The sequence below is a fragment of the Schistocerca serialis genome, chromosome 9, assembly GCF_023864345.2.
Source record: "Schistocerca serialis cubense isolate TAMUIC-IGC-003099 chromosome 9, iqSchSeri2.2, whole genome shotgun sequence".
Lineage (NCBI taxonomy): Eukaryota > Metazoa > Arthropoda > Insecta > Orthoptera > Acrididae > Schistocerca > Schistocerca serialis.
Genome location: NC_064646.1, coordinates 279,685,596 through 279,707,739, shown reverse-complemented (window position 1 = coordinate 279,707,739; position 22,144 = coordinate 279,685,596). Strand labels below are relative to the sequence as shown.

General features: G+C 39.6%; 1 protein-coding gene across 1 annotated transcript; it reads right to left on the bottom strand.

Annotated features, from left to right (window-relative positions):
* Window positions 1-7,638: 7,638 nt before the first annotated feature.
* Window positions 7,639-19,396, bottom strand: LOC126419349 (uncharacterized). Its single transcript, XM_050086533.1, has 3 exons — window positions 19,237-19,396; window positions 18,914-19,000; window positions 7,639-7,830 (listed from the first exon to the last, which is right to left on the bottom strand). The coding sequence occupies exons 1-3, from the start codon at window positions 19,267-19,269 to the stop codon at window positions 7,639-7,641; spliced, it is 312 nt and encodes a 103-aa protein (XP_049942490.1). The 5' UTR covers window positions 19,270-19,396.
* Between the last annotated feature and the right edge of the window lie 2,748 nt (window positions 19,397-22,144).

The window sequence follows — 22,144 nt, the reverse complement described above, 5'->3', positions numbered from 1 at the left end:
GAAGAAAAAGAGTAGGAAATGACACACAAAGTACTAGCTGATTTTAGAAAAATAACTGCTAGCCAAAGTAGAGATTATATAAGATGGAGACTGGAAAGCATTTCTGAAAGAGAGGAATTTTTCAACACACAATACAAATTTAAGCGTCAGGAAGTCTTCACTGAAAGTATTTGTCTACTGTGTAGCCTTGCATGGAAGTGAAGCATTGACAATAAACAGTTCAGGCAAGAAAAGACTAGACATTTTTGAAATTTTCTGTTATAGAGGTTTGTTGAAAATTAGATGGGTAGATTGACTAACTAATAACAAGGTAATAAACGAAATTGTGGAGAAAAAATGTATGGCAAAAGCTCACTAAAATAGGGGATCAATTGACAGGGCTCATCCTGAGGCACCAAGAAGTCATCAATTTGGTAATGAAGGGAAGTGTACAGGGTAAAAATTGCAGAGGGAGGCCTACCATAAATACTGTCAGCAATTTGAAATGGGTGTAGGCTACAGAAAATATTCAGAGATGGAGAGGCTTGTACAGGATAGATCAGTGTAGAGAGTTGTATCAAACCATTCTTTGGACTGAAGACTAGAACACCACCAAGAACCAAACAAATACTGTATCATTTAAACACTGTCCTTTAAGTTGCTTCTTTCTCTGCCACTGAGTGTAGAGACCTAATGTATTAATTTATGAAACATTGCATTTATAGTCAAGTCAAAATGAAAAGGGATAATAAATAGATTATGCTTTGGTCTTGCTCAAATTTTTCCCCATTTCATGAAGCAGTATTTGTAGTAGTGCCACAAAACTTAATAAACCAATTTTTCAGAGCACTTTTACATGCACTGGCTATTAGTAATGATGGTAGGCATGGGTCTCCTGAATTCTGATTATCTTAACTCATTCTCTAAAGGTCTAAATATACAACAGCATAATAAAAAAAGAATAGAATATTATCATATAAAAACAAAGATGAGGTGACTTACCGAACGAAAGTGCTGGCAGGTCGATACACACACAAACATACACACAAAATTCAAGCTTTCGCAACAAACTGTTGCCTCATCAGGAAAGAGGGAAGGAGAGGGGAAGACGAAAGGAAGTGGGTTTTAAGGGAGAGGGTAAGGAGTCATTCCAATCCCGGGAGCGGAAAGACTTACCTTAGGGGGAAAAAAAGGCAGGTATACACTCGCACACACGCACATATCCATCCACACATACAGACACAAGCAGACATATTTCATTATCACATACGTACTAGCAGTGTCAGAGACATATGGGAATTTCACAGGTTAACAACTGCATAAAATTGTAGTACATACAATGTGATTCTTATTATCTTCTAAAATAATATCAGTCATTTTCATTATGGAAGTGTACTCCTAGATTATATTTCATAGAGAATATCTTTGGTCTTTATTTTAGAAACAATGTACACAAATTTCAATGAGGTATGAATCCTATTAAGTATTTACATCAACAGAATCTTCAGGCAGTCTAAAATGGAAGACTAGGTGTAACATTCCACATAATTATGAATTATGGTACTTCTTATGAATGCTAAGAAAAAAGAATAGTCCACTTCAGTTACATTTGAAATACAAAAAAGTGACAGAATTGGAAATATTAAATGATACTGACAAAATACAAATGCACTAATTATCTGGTTGAAAGAGTTTTCTATAATGAACTACAGCAGCCATGTGGGCTGAAGTCAAGAGAGATCTTAATTATAATTAATATTATAAAATCAATATGGTGAAATATAATGGCAGGAGTAAGTATAAAAACTTACCACATTGTTGAGGTGCTGAATCAGCAGTGCCCACACAAGCAAGACTGAAAATATTGGTAACCTTTTGGAAGACTATCTTTAGAGCTACTTAGCACAGAATAAACAATCACAAACACCTGCTTAGGGACATTGTCCTGGCTGAGACATTACCTGAGCTGCACCACACAGCCCAAGGAATCAGCCTCATGCTCTCCACCATTCACTTACTGAAGTTAAGTTTCTGAATATATCAGAATAACTATTATCATTTAATTCCCTTTATTAATCAAGCAGTAGATGTGGCTGAATAGCCTTCTGCTTATAGGCCTCAGTGCCTTCAGTAAATCCAACTGACACTTTTGGTGTCAAATGCAAGGGCTCTAAGCGGTTTAGGATATAACCCACTACCTGCTTTTCAGCCTCCAAGTGCAAACTGAACACATTCTCAATAGGTATGTTCCTCAAAGCAGATTGTGAATGTCCTTCGTGTTTGGCTAACAAGGTTTGTCACAGTGTTGACAGGCAAATCTACACTCCTCACTTGCTATCAATTTATTCTTTTTCTTTTGATCTTATCCCAGAATTTTGAATCAATAATACTCCTAATCTGAAACAGTACATTCGTTTTAATTTTTGAAACACTTACCTATTGTTCCATTATATTATTATGTGACTTATTTCTCGTATTGTGCCACTATATAGCATAGCAACATTTTCGTTACTGTTTTGACTAACACTTACTTCCCCTGTCAATCTAATTTTGCTGTACATTTAAATGATGTTATTTTCTTTGTAATCATTAGCTTATGCCGAAGAAATACAGAATGGTAGGGGGAAAACGAGAATGAAAATGGTGTACTTATAATAGGTGTAATTCTAATGGCATAATTGTAACAGCATTCTGAAAATACCAGTGGTGAAGATGAAGTTTGGAGGGAGTTAACTACTGTTATAGCACTGGCAAAAACTAACACTTACAAAGAAAATTACATCATTAAAATGTACAATAAATTTAAATGAGAAAAGAAGAGAAAACTAGGTTAGTCAAAGTAGCAAGGAATAGGGACCTATGTCATAAAGGCATGATATCTGACAAAATTGTGCAACACTTTTAATAAAAACCCAAAGCAAACACAGGCTTTTAAATCAGAGGTGCCACTAATTCAGAATAATGTCAATTTCAGGAGTAAAAGGAGTAACTTTTTAGCATCCAGGGCATATGGACCTAGGCACCAAGTATGTGACAAATACAAGGAATTTTGCAGTTTGATTTAAGGAACATGCCAACAAAAACAAGAATGTGTTCAGTTTGCACCAGAGGCTGGAAAGCATGTAACAGTTGACATCCAAAGCAATCTAAATATCTTACATATGGTGGCAAAAAGATATTTGTTGAACCTACTGAAGGAAATGGAAACCTACAACCACAGGAATATACAGCCACATGTAATAAACAAAATTAATTTAATCATTCCAGTTATTGTGACATTCAGAAAGGTAGGTTGGTTGGTTGGTTGGGGAAGGGGGTATAAACAGTGAGGTCATCAGTCCAAATAGAGGTCACCTGGAGTTACTGACATCAGCCAACCGAAGTATGTAGGAGTGAGAACATTCTGGCACTGAAACCAATACTGATGCTAGAGCTGAGAAATAATTTAAAGGGAGATACAAGTATTACAGTCAGGCCAGTATGAAGATCAAAGAGCAGATGAGGGATCCCCAGGGAACATCTGTGGTGAGAGAAATGTCACTAGTACCACCCCCCCCCCCCCAAAAAAACAAAAAAAAAAAACACACCAACCCAATTAATGGCAAAGACAGGTATAGAGAAAAGAAGGCCTTCTAGGCATGAGATTCATAAAAGTAAAAGTGACAAGTCAGAAAGCAGGGACCTGCAGCTGGATGCTCCAGCATGCAGCAGAAACTGGGAGCCTGTAACCAATCACTTCGGCCGTGGACAATATTACGAACGTGTGGTGCAGCTCTGGCAACATAACAATTAAACAGTTTTGAAGAAAACAACAACACTATCAATCTCCAAGAAGATCTTCTCTGACAGCCAATTTCCTTGTTGATGTTTAATACTTTTTAATTTATCCTATCGCAGCGTTTTTCACAGTGAAATTTAACGATTTTATGTATATAACTTTCCCCACTTTGCACTGAAATCAAAATTATTAGCCACAGAAATGGATTTCTGGAGACGTTCAGCAAGAATATCAAGACGAGAAAGAATAAGAAATGAAGTAATCAGAGACAAGATGAAATGTAAAAATTCAATTATTGATTTCATCGAGCACAAACAACTTAAATGGTATGGACACATCAGACGAATGGAACAGGAAAGGCTACCAAAATGCATAATCGACTGGGTACCAATTGGAAGAAGAAAAAGGGGACGACCACCTGATACATGGATACAGGGAGTTCAGTCAGCAATGAGGAAGAACAACATTCCTGAAGATTTATGGACAAATAGAGAAGAGTGGAGAACAATAATTAGTGACTTACTGTAATCTAGAATAGGTGCTGGAAAAATGTACTCACATTGTAAATCCAGAATAATAATAATAACTTTCCCCACTTGCTGTAACTTGGATAATGTTGTCATCAGAAACTCTCTACTGCATATATACAGTTTAAATATGTCAGATTAATTTAACATATAACATAGGTCATTTTCATATTCATTTCTCTATACGGTAATGATTTTACAACCATATACTTGTTTTAACCATATGATAAGGACAATTTTGTGAGCTTGCCAGCAATGCCACCTATAAGTGGCAACTACTTGTTTTTAAAACACACACATGCTATCACATGGCACTTACTTATAGCATGGATGCAACCTATTCTTAGAAACACAAACCACACATATGTTACTTACTGGCAGATTAAAACTGTGTACCGGACCAAGACCCTAACTCAGGACATTTGCTTTTCACAAGCAAGTACTCTACTTGCCTGTGAAAGGCAAACGTCTCGAGTTCAAGTCTTGGTCCAGCACACGGTTTTAATCTGCCAAGAAGTTTCATATCAGTGCACACTCAGCTGCAGAGTAAAAATTTCGTTCTGGTAAAACATATGATGTACTGTAGTTTGTACTAATGTTCTGGTTTTCATTTAATATTTTATAAGATGGTGATGTCAGTATCTACAACTAGTTATTACCAAAATTAAATTTGCAATCTTGATGGAACATTGTAATAGAAAGTGCAAACAATGATCAGGGACTCTTATTCATGTCTTCAACAGTTACGGGTTGTATTTGTGGGAGCAGCTGAGGGGGTAAAAAAGGTGAGTGGGAGGAGAGAGAATCCACTGACATCAAAGTTTTCTGGCCACTTTCCCCCACCCGTTGCTACCCTGTCCCCATTTCATTCAGTCCATTCTCTCAGTTTCCTTTCCAGTCTATCTCCTGTCCAGTCGGCTAACACCGTAATTGTGTACAGCTTGCCCTGCCTGATCCACAGCAAACTTTCTATTCGGTGCACTTGCTGCTTCTCCCTGTGAGCTGCCAACCACCAATCCTACCAACCCTCCAAACCCCCTCCTCACCAGCTTTCTCCTCACCCACTCCACCCAACAATCCCTCACACCATTTGATCTGCAGTGCCAGAACAATGTATCCACCTCAGGCTACGTAATCATGCAGGTGTATGCATGAATGTGTGTATATATGCAGTTGTGCTACATTAGTTAGCTCCAAAGATGAGAATGATGACAGTCATCTTCATCCAATGTTTAGCAACATTTTAAATACTGTTTTATGAATCTACTAATGACTCAACACCTCAATTATACAGTTCATTGTTACCTTTACTTTCTTTCGTGCCTCTCATGATTTATATACAATCAAATTATTACAAGAGGGGGGGGGGGGGGGGGGGGGGAGTTAACCAAGGCAAGTGTGCAACTTACATTGCAGAAAAATAGTTTAGAGATTTCTAAATGACTAAATTAGTTTTAAAAAAGCTGACTGTTTTAACATACAGCATGATAAAGATTCAAGATTCAGTTTTTAAAAAGCTGAAGACCACAAAACCTTGACTGATAAGGTGTGACACACAGATGCACATCTGGAGACATATGGAACAGCCACATAAAAACACCACCAACCTCAGCCTCAATGAAGCTTAGAGTGCCTACCTAACTGCATACAAAACAAGCTATTTAACACCCCCTTACAGATAGTGTTCCACAAGAGGACACTGAGAGGCAAGGGACTTAAGAGAGTTGAATAAATACTTCAATGAGTCTCTACCACATCAGATTCATATGCAATCTCAAGCTATTAGATGCTTCCTTCATTGTTACCATTAAGAGAGAGAAGAGACAGAACTATGTCATGGAGACATTACAAAGCTGTGCAATAACCAAACATCTGCAAATAATACAATCAACATTAAGGCCTCAAAGAATAGACTAAATAATCACCGACAACACAAACAAATGAGAGCTTCATTAATAATAAACCATTGGGAGATTTAGCACAGGCTAATCCAGTGTCAAGTGTGATCAATAAGATAACCAGTTTTGTGAGAAGAAACTGTTACAGTGATCCAAGTGAAAGAAATGAATGTGGTTCAAAATAATGTTTCTGCTCAAGTGGTATCAGAATAAGACACCTGGCTACAAAAACACCGATACCGTATAACAAATTTTGACCGTTCATGCATTAACAGATTAGCATCTGCACAATCCTTTATTTGCACCTATCACACAAACTGCCTCATGGGAACTTTAATTCAAGTAAAGGAAGAGGAATTTCTCTAGAGAAATTACAGCACCCGAGTCTCTTGGTATTCCTCTAATGATGAATCTCTCAGAAAGAATTCAGTTAGGATGACCATATTGGTAGCAGTAATGGTGTATGCCACTGATATTTATAAGCATTTTGAAACTTTAACTGAACTGAAACACATTTTTGTTGTTACACAGTTATCTACAAAATAAGATATTTTTGTTTTAATTCTTATGAGTAGGCTACAGGAAAAATGTAATTATCCTAATTCCAAGAAAGCAAGTGCTGACAGGCATAAATAGTTCACATAAGACAAATAATGACATTTAAGTCATGCAATGTTATACAGAATTTTTGAATGATGATTCTGAATCTCTCCAAACTTAATGGAGTTTTTAAAATGAAGCACACAAAATATAGCACTCACGTTTTCTGTGGCTTACAGAATGTACATAAATGTATACAGAAAACAGACTACCTGTCGTCTTGGAATTATTTGTAATGATTGAACCATGGCAAACTATTGTTTACTATTCCTTGAAATTCCATATCACATCAAAAACATGTCATAGCAAAAACATGAAAATACATACATCAAATACCTTATGATTTTTAAGACATTTGTGACATAGTTGTAAATACGAATAATATTGAAACAAAATAAATATATCTAAGCTATTGCACTTCACACTTAAAGAAACAATTTTTTTATTGGTTTTGTCATCATTATAGAAAGAATAAGTGAACCAGCTGGCTCAAGATATGTATCACATATTTTCACTTCCTACACACTCATCATAGGTATGGCTGTGTAGTATTTGTAATCTGCAGAGTATTCAATAAAATTTGCAATGCTGCAGATGTCTATGAATAGTCATATAAAACAATAATAGTTACAAAATGTAAATGTTTTCTAATAATGTGCCATTAATTTTTACAGTCTTCAAAATTCAGATCTGGAAAACTCCCCTCACCAAGTTGACAGTCTTCATGAATTTGTAAATACGAAATTTATCAATGGAGAACATGGCAACCCTCATGTGGAAGATGTTACAATTACATCATTTGAAAAAGGTTCTTTCATGTCATAAAAAAATAAGAAAGAAGTATAGAATTACAGTTTCAGTTATTTTGCTGACTCTTGATTATGCGCTCACGAAGCGAACCAAACCTACCCTGTACCTGACGCAGCTGCAATCTAAGAGAATCAGACAACTGCTTCTGTAGCTGCTGCACTTCTGATATTTCTCTTCTCAGATTCTCATACTCCTCCTTCACCTGGTTAACACCTCGTAGAAGTGATATCACTGAAACCTTTTGGAACAACAGAATGACTTTATACAACAGGAATTAAGAGTCTCAAATCAAAAAGCACCCACTATAACATGAGAAATTTATTTCTATACACAAAGGCACACTGACCTGTAACTTAAATTGCAACAAAATACTGACTAACAATTCAAGGCAAATAGTTGTAGGAATAATAAAAAAGAAGTTAGACATAACACATAACTTATCTAATACATAAATGATTCATCAACAAAAATATAAACAATATTATTTGTCAAGAAAATGTAAACTAGACAAAAATAGAAAAGTTATGTTATTTTTGCTGAGGATTATCCATGTGGAACACATCTCAAAATGTAAAAACCAATGAAAACTTTTCATCTGCTAGAAAGGTTATCACAGATGTTTTCTGGAATGTAAAGGGGATTCTTCGTATTGATTATCTTGCAAAGGTAAAAACAATGTCTGGTCAACACGACAAGTCTTCTGAACCGGGTGGATTTAAAAATACCAATCTGAGTGTTGCATATGGCAAAATAAATAAATTCTCTTCCATGAGAACAATGCACATGCCACAAAGGTGTTTTTGTAATGGGAACACTGGAGAATTTGAAACATTTATTGTTAGAGCATCCAAACTATTAACCAGATTTAACACCCTTTGAATTCCACCTGGCCACATACCAAAATATATCTATTGCTAGTGAATGTTTTGATGACAATGAAGTCCTACCAGGTGCAGATGCACATTTTGCTAAATTCTCAAAACTACACATCAGGGGTGGAATATAAGGACTAGAAAAAATGGACAATGTTCACAGAGTTATTGACTATGTTAAAAACCAGCGCATTTTAACTTAAAAAAAACAGTCTTCCGTCAATGGATCAAAAACATTTCACCTTGCTCTTAACTATCATGAAATTCCTAAGGAATCACTGTTATGGGAACAAAATGCTCCTACCACAACTCCGCTTTGTCAACCACAGGGCAATATGGTTGAAAAATTTGGGCAATGGGAAAAAACTGTACATAAGATAGCACTGCACAATTGGTATCTTGCAACATTTTATAAAACTGAGCCACAACCTCACACAAATGTATATATCACAGAGGAAAACATTCCACGTGGGAAAAATATATCTAAAAACAAAGATGATGTGACTTACCAAACGAAAGCACTGGCACGTCGATAGACACACAAACAAACACAACCATATACACAAAATTCAAGCTTTTGCAACCAACGGTTGCTTCGTCAGGAAAGAGGGAAGGAGAAGGAAAGATGAAAGGATGTGGGTTTTAAGGCAGAAGGTAAGGAGTCATTCCAATCCCGGGAGCAGAAAGACTTACCTTAGGGGGAAAAAAGGACAGGTATACACACACACACACACACATATATATATATATATCCATCTGCACATACACAGACACAAGCAGACATTTGTAAAGGCAAAGAGTTTGGGCAGAGATGTCAGTCGAGTCGGAAGTACAGAGGCAAAGATCTTGTTGAATGACAGGTGAGGTATGAGCGGTGGCAACTTGAAATTAGCGGAGGTTGAGGCCTGGTGGGTAACGAGAAGAGAGGATGTACTGAAGGGCAAGTTCCCATCTCCGGAGTTCTGACAGGTTGGTGTTAGTGGGAAGTATCCAGATAACCCGGACGGTGTAACACTGTGCCAATATGTGCTGGCCGTGCACCAAGGCATGTTTAGCCACAGGATGATCCTCATTACCAACAAACACTGTCTGCCTGTGTCCATTCATGCAAATGGACAGTTTGTTGCTGGTCATTCCCACATAGAAAGCTTCACAGTGTAGGCAGGTCAGTTGGTAAATCACGTGGGTGCTTTCACACGTGGCTCTGCCTTTGATCGTGTACACCTTCCCGGTTACAGTACTGAAGTAGGTGGTGGTGGGAGGGTGCATGGGACAGGTTTTACACCGGCGGCAGTTACAAGGGTAGGAGCCAGATGGTAGGGAAGGTGGTTTGGGGATTTCATAGGGATGAACCAAGAGGTTACGAAGGTTAGGTGGATGGCGGAAAGACACTCTGGGTGGAGTGGGGAGGATTCATGAAGGATGGATCTCATTTCGGGACAGGATTTGAGGAAGTCGTATCCCTGCTGGAGAGCCACATTCAGAGTCGGATCCAGTCCCGGAAAGTATCCTGTCACAAGTGGGCCACTTTTGGGGTTCTTCTGTGGGAGGTTCTGGGTTTGAGGGGATGAGGAGGTGGCTCTGGTAATTTGCTTCTGTACCAGGTCAGGAGGGTAGTTGCGGGATGCGAAAGCTGTTTTCAGGTTGTTGGTGTAATGGTTCAGGGATTCCGGACTGGAGCAGATTCATTTGCCACAAAGACCTAGGCTGTAGGGAAGGGACCGTTTGATGTGGAATGGGTGGCAGCTGTCATAATGGAGGTACTGTTGCTTGTTGGTGGGTTTGATGTGGACGGACGTGTGAAGCTGGCCATTGGGCAGATGGAGGTCAACGTCAAGGGAAGTGGCATGGGATTTGGAGTAGGACCAGGTGAATCTGATGGAACCAAAGGAGTTGAGGTTGGAGAGGAAATTCTGGAGTTCTTCTTCACTGTGAGTCCAGATCATGAAGATGTCATCAATAAATCTGTACCAAACTTTGGGTTGGCAGGCCTGGGTAACCAAGAAGGCTTCCTCTAAGCGACCCACAAATAGGTTGGCGTACAAGGGGCCATCCTGGTACCCATGGCTGTTCCCTTTAATTGTTGGTATGTCTAGCCTTCGAAAGTGAAGAAGTTGTGAGTCAGGATGAAGCTGGCGAAGGTAATGAGGAAAGAGGTTTTAGGTAGGGTGGCAGGTGATCGGCGTGAAAGGAAGTGCTCCATCGCAGCGAGGCCCTGGACGTGCGGAATATTTGTGTATAAGGAAGTGGCATCAATGGTTACAAGGATGGTTTCCGGGGGTAACAGATTGGGTAAGGATTCCAGGCATTCGAGAAAGTGGTTGGTGTCTTTGATGAAGGATGGGAGACTGCATGTAATGGGTTGAAGGTGTTGATCTACGTAGGCAGAGATACGTTCTGTGGGGGCTTGGTAACCAGCTACAATGTGGTCGCCGGGCTGATTGGGTTTGTGAATTTTAGGAAGAAGGTAGAAGGTAGGGGTGCGGGGTATCGGTGGGGTCAGGATGTTGATGGAGTCAGGTGAAAGGTTTTGTAGGGGGCTAAGGTTCTGAGGATTCCTTGAGGCTCCACCTGGACATCAGGAATGGGATTACCTTGACAAACTTTGTATGTAGTGTTGTCAGAAATCTGACGCAGTCCCTCAGCCACATACTCCAGACGATCAAGTACCACGGTCGTGGAACCCTTGTCTGCCGGAAGAATGACGATGGATCGGTCAGCCTCCAGATCACAGATAGCCTGGGCTTCAGCAGTGATGATGTTGGGAGTAGGATTAAGGTTTTTTAAGAAGGATTGAGAGGCAAGGCTGGAAGTGAGAAATACCTGGAAGGTTTGGAGAGGGTGATTTTGAGGAAGAGGAGGTGGGTCCCGCTGTGATGGAGGATGGAACTGTTCCAGGCAGGGTTCAATTTGGATAGTGTCTTGGGGAGTTGGATCATTAGGAACATCACTTTGCCACGAAGAAAAATGATCCTAATCCTACTCCAAACTTTACAGAAGCTCTCGCAGGAGAGCTTCTGTAAAGTTTGGAAGGTAGGAGACAAGGTACTGGCAGAAGTAAAGCTGTGAGTACCGGGCGTGAGTCGTGCTTCGGTAGCTCTGTTGGTAGAGCACTTACCCGTGAAAGGCAAAGGTCCCGAGTTCGAGTCTCGGTCGGGCACACAGTTTTAATCCCCCAGGAAGTTTCGAATCTCCTCCAGTCCGGAATCCCTGAACCATTACACCAACAACCTGAAAACAGCTTTCGCATCCCGCAACTACCCTCCTGACCTGGTACAGAAGCAAATTACCAGAGCCACCTCCTCATCCCCTCAAACCCAGAACCTCCCACAGAAGAACCCCAAAAGTGGCCCACTTGTGACAGGATACTTTCCGGGACTGGATCCGACTCTGAATGTGGCTCTCCAGGAGGGATACGACTTCCTCAAATCCTGCCCCGAAATGAGGTCCATCCTTCATGAAATCCTCCCCACTCCACCAAGAGTGTCTATCCGCCAACCACCTAACCTTCGTAACCTCTTGGTTCATCCTTATGAAATCCCCAAACCACCTTCCCTACCCCCTGGCTCCTACCCTTGTAACAGCCGCTGGTGTAAAACCTGTCCCTTGCACCCTCCCACCACCACCACCTACTTCAGTACTGTAACCCGGAAGGTGTACACGATCAAAGGCAGAGCCACTTGTGAAAGCACCCACGTGATTTACCAACTGACCTGCCTACACTGTGAAGCTTTCTATGTGGGAATGACCAGCAACAAACTGTCCATTTGCATGAATGGACACAGGCAGATAGTGTTAGTTGGTAATGAGGATCACCCTGTGGCTAAACATGCCTTGGTGCATGGCCAGCACATCTTCGCACAGTGTTACACCATCCGGGTTATCTGGATACTTCCCACTCAACCTGTCAGAACTCCGGAGATGGGAACTTGCCCTTCAGTACATCCTCTCTTCTCGTTACCCACCAGGCCTCAACCTCCGCTAATTTCAAGTTGCCGCCGCTCATACCTCACCTGTCATTCAACAAGATCTTTGCCTCTGTACTTCCGCCTCGACTGACATCTCTGCCCAAACTCTTTGCCTTTACAAATGTCTGCTTGTGTCTGTATGTGCAGACGGATATGTGTGTGTGTGCGCGCGAGAGTGTATACCTGTCCTTTTTTCCCCCTAAGGTATTTTCGCTCCCGGGATTGGAATGACTCCTTACCCTCTCCCTTAAAACCCACATCCTTTCGTCTTTCCCTCTCCTTCCCTCTTTCCGGACGAAGCAACCGTTGGTTGCGAAAGCTTGAATTTTGTGTGTATGTTTGTGTGTCTATCGACGTGCCAGCACTTTCGTTTGGTAAGTCACATCATTGTTGTTTTTATATATCACAAATGAGGTAAATATATATCACTCACACAAGATAGATAATTATCGAATGTAATTAAAACTTTCAACATATGTTCTATCCATTTTTTAGAAAAATGAATAATTCCAAATGCAAATAACATTATAATCAATTTCTTGTAAAATTATTACAAATTTTATAGCTATTATGTCACACTTCTGGTACAGCTAGCAGCATTATTGAATGCAGATTGTAAAGCTTAGTATGAGTCCACAGTGTCCTCCGTAATCACAGAAATTTTTCCACTGTGTCAACTATGCTCACAAACACTAGGATTCTCACTTCAACTGTACCAGCTGGTATGTTTACATGCAACATTGTTAAGCTAGATCACACTTGTGTTTGCTGCAGAAGCAGGTTTCTCTTATTTATAACATTTTCTGTCAGTGTAATGTGCTCCTCAAGCTATAGCAGGCAATAAACACTTTTTCACGATAAACTTGTATAGTATGATTATGCCAGTTCATGCAAAGGAGGCTTTAAAGGGCAGGGCACTACCATGAGTTGGAGCAAATATTTTAAAAGTATGAGGAAATACTTATTTTTCTTAAAACTGAGAGAAATGGCACTGTCATTAACACAATGGATTTGCATTTAAGAAGAGTGATAAGAGCCTGGGCTAAGCATCAATAAATTTTCTATCATACCTAAATCTGCTGAAAAAGACTATGGAAGACTTACATCAACATCTTTGCTCACTCAAAACTTGTGTGCAATTATATTATTGTCAACATGATGTGAAACTATAATCTTCCTTAGAACTGTACTTACTTCCATTTAGATGAAATCAGATTTAATTCTATGGTGAATTCAGCTTGCAAGCACATATTGAGTTCTGTTGGTAGTGAGCTTTCTACACTTCCATGAGCAATCTCACTGGTTACTCAGGCACAATCTTCAAGTGAGCAAAATTTTCTTATCCTCTCATGATCAAGAGCTTGGCAGTAGTCCTCATGGTGAAAGAAGAGTCCTTACAGATTAAGTGGGCTTGGCATCACTGTTTCACATGCCTGCCATTACCACTCACAAAATGTGATTTTGTTTTTCTTTCTATAACAAGTCAGTTTTGGCACAGCTTTACAGGCACTTATGTCAGTCACCTGGAATCAATACTGCCAGCATCTTTTTGCACTTGGCAGCTGAAAGCTGGCAACAAAGTTGTCAGTGTCAAGGATCTTATTTTGCCATATGGAGTTATAGACTCAGCTAATAACGCCTTGTTGGTGCCAGATACACACCTGACTACATCATTGTTACATATACTAATGAAACTGGTAGGTGAATAACACTCACCTTAGTGACAGTTCGAATTACATTTCAGCGATCACCATGCAGGAAAAAGCATTTGACAATACATAAACTTTGCATTAGCATTTAGGGATGCACACAGATGATACTCATCAATAACAATGATTGCCTGTATACCCATCCTGTATTCCAGTCATTTCACTTTTATGAGCAATTTCACATGTGTGGGGACAAACATCATATACTGGCAGAAGTACCGCCAGCTTCTAATGTCAGTATTAACAACTCAAAAGCTAAAGAATCAATGGCTCTGGCTTACAATGTCTTCTCAACTCAAGCGTAACATCTAAACCAAAGCACTAGTCATATGGTGCGATTAACTTTCGTGTTTGTGTGTTACTTGGGATTGTAACCAGTAAGTGGCAACCATCTCCACCTGTCCATTACTGTGAAAATGTGCAGTGCAGTGCAGTGGTCAGCAGTTATTTGAGTAGCAGGGAAGATAGAATTTTGGGGTGGGGGGGGGGGGGGGGGGGGGGACTGCAGGATGGAAAATAACATCTCCCAACACAAAAGTGACACAAAATGTGTTGAGTGACCCCAGTTCTTAATTTCTACCCAATTTATGCAGTATTTGAAGATTTGCACCCCAGAACATTGTGCACATCAGTTTCTGCATCTTACAAACAGTGTCAATCCACAAAAAAGGTCATTGACAGGTGAACACATTTTCTGCAGTTGTCCTGGAAAGTGTCCAAATATTAATCCTTTTGGTTACATGTATTTTCTTTCCTGTGAATTCAATAGCTCTTGTAGTGATTAAGTGCAGGCACTGATGCCAATCCCAGTTGGCAGGCTTCTACGACATAAAAAAGTTGATACCATTATATGAAATTTCTCAGGGTGTTTCACAATCCATGTTAAACACTTATAGAGGTTTTAGAATGGACTTGATAGATCGAGTTTTACATAGGAACCCATGTCCGGAAATGTCACCCAACTACGCTACAGAGCGTCTAATTTATAGGTGCCTGTAAATCACTGTATAGACAGGGTGATCCCATGATGGGGATATAAATTTTCAAGGATGATGGAAAAAGGTTAATGTAAGAATCTGAGGTAAGGGTCTCTGGTTTTGAAATGAACAAGTTGAAAGTTACAAGTGGAAATCATTCTGATACCTCTGACAGTAGAATACATGTACCAGTACTGTTGTTGCTAACATTGCAGGGTAGGCAACATTCCGAGGTGGTAGCATGGACTAAAACAAGGAAAAATGTCCAGTAAACATGGGCTCTAAAATGCATAGCTTAACGGCTATGAGCACTTGCTCAATAGACGAGATGTGTTTCACACTAATGAAGATGAACAAGTGCTCATAACTACCCAGGTATGCATTTTAGAGCCCATGTTTACTAGACTTTTTTTCTTGTTTTGGTCCATGCTACCACCTCAGAATGTTGCCTACCCTACAATTGTAGCAACAACAGCACCCATACATGCATTCCACTGTCAGAGGTATCAGAATGATTTTCGCTTATAACTTTCGACTCTTTCGCTTCTGATCCAGGGACCCTTACCTCAGAATGATACATTTATCCATCTCCATCATCCTTGAAAGTTTGTAACATCACCACACAATCACTCTGCATATACATACATTGACAGGTGTCGGCATCTACAACTTCAACACTCTGAAGTGTCATTACACAATGCTACCGGATATGGGCTCGTATGTAAAACTTGATCCATTAAGTCCCCTCTAAAGTCTCTAGATGTGTCTCACGTGAATTGTGAAACACACTGCATGTTGAAAAGTATCCCAATGATCGCTTATCCCTTCCTATACATGTTACCAAATAAATGTTTGCTTTCTAGTAACAGCTCTATGGAACTTATTTTCCGGTTAAACCCCATATTCAGGCAGAAGGAAGGAAGCTGCGAAAATAACTGAATCACTGACAAGCATATACATTGAGAATGTAATGAAGTGGGGGGAAAACTGTTAGGAATCGTAATTGTTAGGGAAATGGCTGTCAGTGTTGTTGCTTGCTGGTGGCATTTTAATTCTTCATAAAATTAAAGAAAATCTGCAAATATTAAACCGAATGTAGGAACAACTCAATGAAGAGTATTGTGACAAACATGGAAGAAATGTGTAAGCAACATAAATTTTTTGAAATATCATCATCTTAAATACTGAACATAAGAAAAACAAGCAGCATCAGTGAAGAAGTTCTGCTGTTAGGTAAGCAGAATAAAAGAAACAAATAAAAGCAAGATTGAGGAATGAAGTATCTTTGACAATTGATTTTTCCCTGTTGAAAATCATAAATGGTGATTAAACATTAGAACGTGACACAGATTGTGGAACAAAGATGTATTACATAGAATAGAAAATTAAGAACATCTTACCAGAGGAATGAACATTCTACAAACCTTGTCAAATACCAAGAAAGTGCACAATCACAGAGTAATAAGGAATATCAATCAAGAAACTTAATGCTCATGAACCACAGATAAAAATAAAAACTGAAATCTGTCATTTTGATTACAGTGACTGTTCAACTAATTTTAATACATTTCATGAATTGAGAGATTTAATTTTAGCAATTTATATGTCCAAGGATCATACAACAGAATATGGATATGCCAGCTTAATACAAGCTACACATCAGTCATATATATATATATATATATATATATATATATATATATATATATATATATATATATATATATATAAAAAAAATGAGGAGAACAGAACAGAATGTTTGGTTGGCAATGGTCTAGTTTAAGGAACCATACTGGCATTTGCCTTATGCGATTTAGGTAAACCTGATTCAGAATGACTAGACAGAGCATGACCCTCCTTCCTTCCTTCTTTCTTTCCTAACCTGAGGCCAATGTCTTAACAAAAGCACCATCGCACCCTATTGGCTATACCTAATGTGCAGTTCTCTTACATCTGTACATATTTGATACAAGTTAGCTTAGTAAAACAGAAAATAATTATGTATTGTTCCTTTAGTTTTGATTGATGTAATATAAAAAAAAGTTTGAAGAAAAAAACTGGAGGTAATATAAAGGCATAAGGTCTTTTTTATTATTATTATTATTTTACTCTCACATGCCCAGTAGCAATCTGCAGAATACGAAATACATACCAACAATTTATGCATCTGTGTGAGAAAACATATAGCCTTGCCCTTGAAAACCCTAAAATATGTGCACTGAATTATGAATCAGCAACAAGTAGTTTTCCTCTATTATTAGTATCCCCTCCCACTCCTCTACACAGGCATTGCAATCTGAGCCAGTATGTCACTTTCTTCTTATATTTCCTCACAGGATATCAATGCAATTTTGCATCCACATTTTGTACAACGTAAATAACAGTGTAGCACAAGATGGAAGTTCCATGTCAATAGAATCAGTCAATGCAATTTATCACCACTTCTACTGACAGTTGTAGAATTAGAAACAAAATTTCAACATACTCAACAAAATCACTGGGTTCACATTCGAGTTGCATTTTCCATGCTTTATGTATACAATACACCATAATATTATTCAGAGGTTTCTGTGTTATCTAATATAGGCTTTCTGCATTTATCTAGCAGTTTTTGTGTTTATAAGATAAAGGGAAATTAACTCAGTATTAGTCTAAACTACAGATCAAACCATTTACCACAATCTTTAATCCTCAGTCACATTAGTTGGCTTCACTGACTAACAACCAAATTGTCACCTTCCAACCTTACCCAGACCTCAGGCTATGCTACCGATATTTTTGCTCTTTGGTAATGTACTATTCACAAATGTTATGCGAGACAATGAAACATGTCAAAACAACCATTTCCAAATGAAACACTCTAGACTCCCCTCATTGCATCCATTTAATAGCAGAATCTTTAGAACCTGTGAAATACAACATACGCTAAACAGCAAAGTACAAAACAACGAAGTGCAAAAGCCGTCTTCTAGATAAGCCCAAAATTCATTTATTTACTTGAATAGGCTATTAGTGTCAAATTTTCATGTGTTCTTGCACGATATTTATTAGTAAATGGTGTATCCCACAGTCTGGAATGTATTAAGGACTACAAATCATTTCGTGCCTCATTCTTCGTTTGCCTGCAACACTCTTTTACCTGCAGACTCTGGCGCACATGAAATTCAAGAGTGTCTTGTCTGCTTTCTCCAATTTTATTCTCTAAAGTAGGCTTGCTGAATATAAGTCAGCAGCAACTTCCATGAAATATGCCAAAGTTTCATTACTACAAACCTCCCATTATTGTGAACGCTTATAATCGATCAAAAATCAGTCCAGATAATAGGTGCTAGTAGCCCACTAATTCGTAGGAGAAAATAAATCAGAATTACTCTCCCTGCAAGAGCTAGAGATTTACTGTCCAGTAGCAGGAATTACAAGAGCATCACTTTCAAAAAACATGCTTCTTTTAAGTATTGTGGTACAGACACAAATGATCAGAAGCAGTGGTTTTAATTTTAAAATGAAATCTAAATTACAGATCTCTCTACATCAGGAGCACAATTGCCGCACCTATGTCCGACTACTTGGCCTTTGGCATTGGGGCAACCACGAGTTACGGTACCGGTAATACTTTGCACCCCAAGTGTGACAATGCACAAAATGAAAAAAATGCCTCCCAAAAGCCGTAACCCACAGAGTGGAAGAAATGGAAGAACGTTAGAAGAGCACTTTACACTGCAGGCGTATTCTAATAGCGCAAATTAAAATTCATGAGAAATAAGACAGCTAGCGAAAATGGCACTCTGGGCCTACCTCAGTGCCGTCCAAATGAAACAACTCTTTCTCGCATTTCTCAAGCTTCCATGCAATCAGGTCCAGCTTTGTGTCAGCTTTTTGGACCTGCAGGCAATTAAAAAGAGGGAAAACATAAACGAAACTATGGTCAATGACGTGCATTAAATTCACGACTTAACTTGCTTTCAATAATTTATTTTGAAGTAGGGATGTGTAAAGAGGAGGAAATAAAACAAACAGGCTCCGCTGTTCAGCCCACACCTAAATTAAAAAGAAACGGACGGTAAAAAATAACAGAACGGAAAGCAACAACAGGGCAACACAGAATGCCGCAGACTCACTGTGACTTCTAGTTGATCCGCTGTCTTCTCCATAACTATATCACGTTTACTTTTGTTTTACAGCAGGAGTGTTGCGTCTTACTACGCTCTCCCCAGATATGCGCCAAATTTTTTGTTATTTATTTGTACATTTGAAGAGCGGGCGATCGCTCCAGCCGACCGCCCCTGCAGAAATCAATTTAGTTAGAGCCAACCGCCCGTAGTCATCGACTCTCTGCGATAACTTGCCCTCGAAACTGCGAGCTATCGCGAAAAACGCATTATCGATTAAAGGCAGCGCACCAGGCGGCCGAGGCTGCAAACAAAAGGGGCGCGTGACCTTTGACCTATGTCAATCTTTCGCTGCGCAATGTACAGAACATAAGGGTAGTTTTTTTACTGAAAGAAAATGTTTCCGACTTTTCCGTTGGTTCCACTATCAATATCTCCATACAACCTAATAGGACTGCTCTACATCACATATTTACTGCACACACTGTAAATAACATTTATTTTATTTATTTATCCATCCGTTGAGAATAAACACTGTATGAACATCGTCAAAACCCACACACGGATCATAAACAAATAAGTATATGCAGACATTATTTTTTGTTACAAATTTGTTTGTATATGTTGCTACCCAGTTCGCTGTATTCACATTTATCTCTGTTGTGGTGTAAAGTCCCTTCGCAACAGTGAGGTGTAAGGTAGGAACCTATAATGACAGTTGATTCTGCACAACTAGTCTATTAGCAGCCGAAACGAAGTGGGGACCGCAAAAGTTAGATGACAAGGCGACAAGTCAACCGAATTCTCCACCGGAAACAAGTCTGGTGTGTCATACACGGCATCAGTGACAGTACGTGTGCCATATGATAGGATTCTCTTATCGACGCAGCCAATGTTTTTAACGTTTTTGAAGCTCCGTTCCGTTTTGGAAGTTTCGACTCTTGAATTCCTTTGTTGTAACATTGTTCACGACCGTTTATTTGTTGTTTTCATTTCTGTGAGACGTCTATGTGGCATCTCGCCTGCTCTCGCTGTTCATCACATTTACTTGTCGACGGTACGTATTCTTACGTGACTCATATTCTATAACCAATGTATAGTATGACAAATGTCAAGACTACAGAAAGAGAACAAAAGTTTCAATGACCAGACGGACAGTTCATAATGTTGTGAAAGAAATAAAAAATGACACGAGGCACTTTTTAACACGGCTCACCGGCCATTTGACCTTCTTCTTCTGTGTGAATGCACAAACAGTGCCCGAACTCTTACGGGAATCGGCAAAAGCCGCGAGCAATGAGTATAACGGGCAGGGGCACTATGAATATACTGCGGGCCAATAAGTTGAGAATGTGGGTCTCACGGGAGGTGTGCCAGAGTTAAGTCCCTGCAGTCACACTATCCTCTGCGTCCTCGGTGGCTCAGCTGGACAGCCGGCACGGTAACTCAGCGTATTCGGTCAGCGGGCTGCTCTCTCTCTGTAATAATAAAAAATCTGAGTAAAGGAATCAACGATCAACTTTAACGGATGTCTTGTGACGTCCGCCAAGACAAAATGCAACGAACAATACCGAACAAGAAAAAAAAGTATGGATAGAGCGTCTGGCATGTAAGCAGGAGATCCTGGGTTCGAGTCCCGGCCGGGGCACACAATTTAAACTGTCCACGTTGACTTATATCAACGACTGTATGCAGCTAGAGGTATTCTTTTCATTGTGCTTTTTAACACGGGTCGACTGTGCCAGAGTGCAACGCCATGACCAGTTAACCAATACACCGCTACGGTTCAGCTTCTCTCAATATTGCTCTTCTTACAAGGGAACCTCCCCATCGCTCCCCCCTCAGATTCAGTTATAAGTTGGCACAGTGGATAGGCCTTGAAAAAAACAGGAAGAAGTTGTATGGAACTATGAAAAAAATAAGCAAAATATACAAACTGAGTAGTCCATGCGCATGATAGGCAACATCAAGGATAGCGTGAGCTCAGGAGCGCAGTGGTCCCGTGGTTAACGTGAGCAGCTGTGGAACGAGAGATCCTTGATTCATGTCTTCCCTCGAGTGAAAAGTTCACTTTCTTTATTTTCGCAAAGTTATGATCTGTCCGTTCGTTCATTGACGTCTCTGTAATAAGTTTAGTGTCTGTATTTTGTGACCGCACCGCAAAACCGTGCGATTAGTAGACGAAAGGATGTGCCTCTCCAATGGGAACCGAAAACATTTGATCGCAAGGTCATAGGTCAAGCGATTCCTCGACAGGAAAACACATCTGATATATTCTATTCGACACTGGTGACGCCACGTGCGTCACATGACAGGAATATGTTGTCGACCCACCTAACTTGTACACTTGGCGAATGGGTAAAAAGATTCTTCTACCTTGCCCGATTTAGGTTTTCTTGTGTATGTGATAATCACTCTGAAAAAAGTTATGAAAAAATAAGAGTTTGTCACATAAACTGCAACAAATGAATGCAACAGTTTCGCAGTCGCACAGTTTTCCCTGTGCTCTGTCAAAACATACGTTTTTAACGTTTTCAAATTTTTCCGTGTGTAGACTGTCAAATCCTGCGTATGTCCAAGCAAATCTGAACATGTCCTGGAATTTCGGAGAGCGCAGTTGATTATGTGTGAGTGCCTGAACTTTGACAAATGTCTGAAAACAAAAAATTAAACTTTTCACTCGAGAGAAGACTTGAATCAAGGACCTCTCGTTCCGCAGCTGCTCACGCTAACCACGGGACCACGGCACTCCTGAGCTCACATTGTCCTTGATGTTACCTATCTTGCGCATGGACTACTCAGTTTGTATATTTTGCTTATTTTTTTCATAGTTCCACACAACTTCTCCCTGTTTTCTCAATTTATCTGTGTTCAGTTTTTCAAGGCCTATCCACTGTGCCAACTTATAACTAAATCT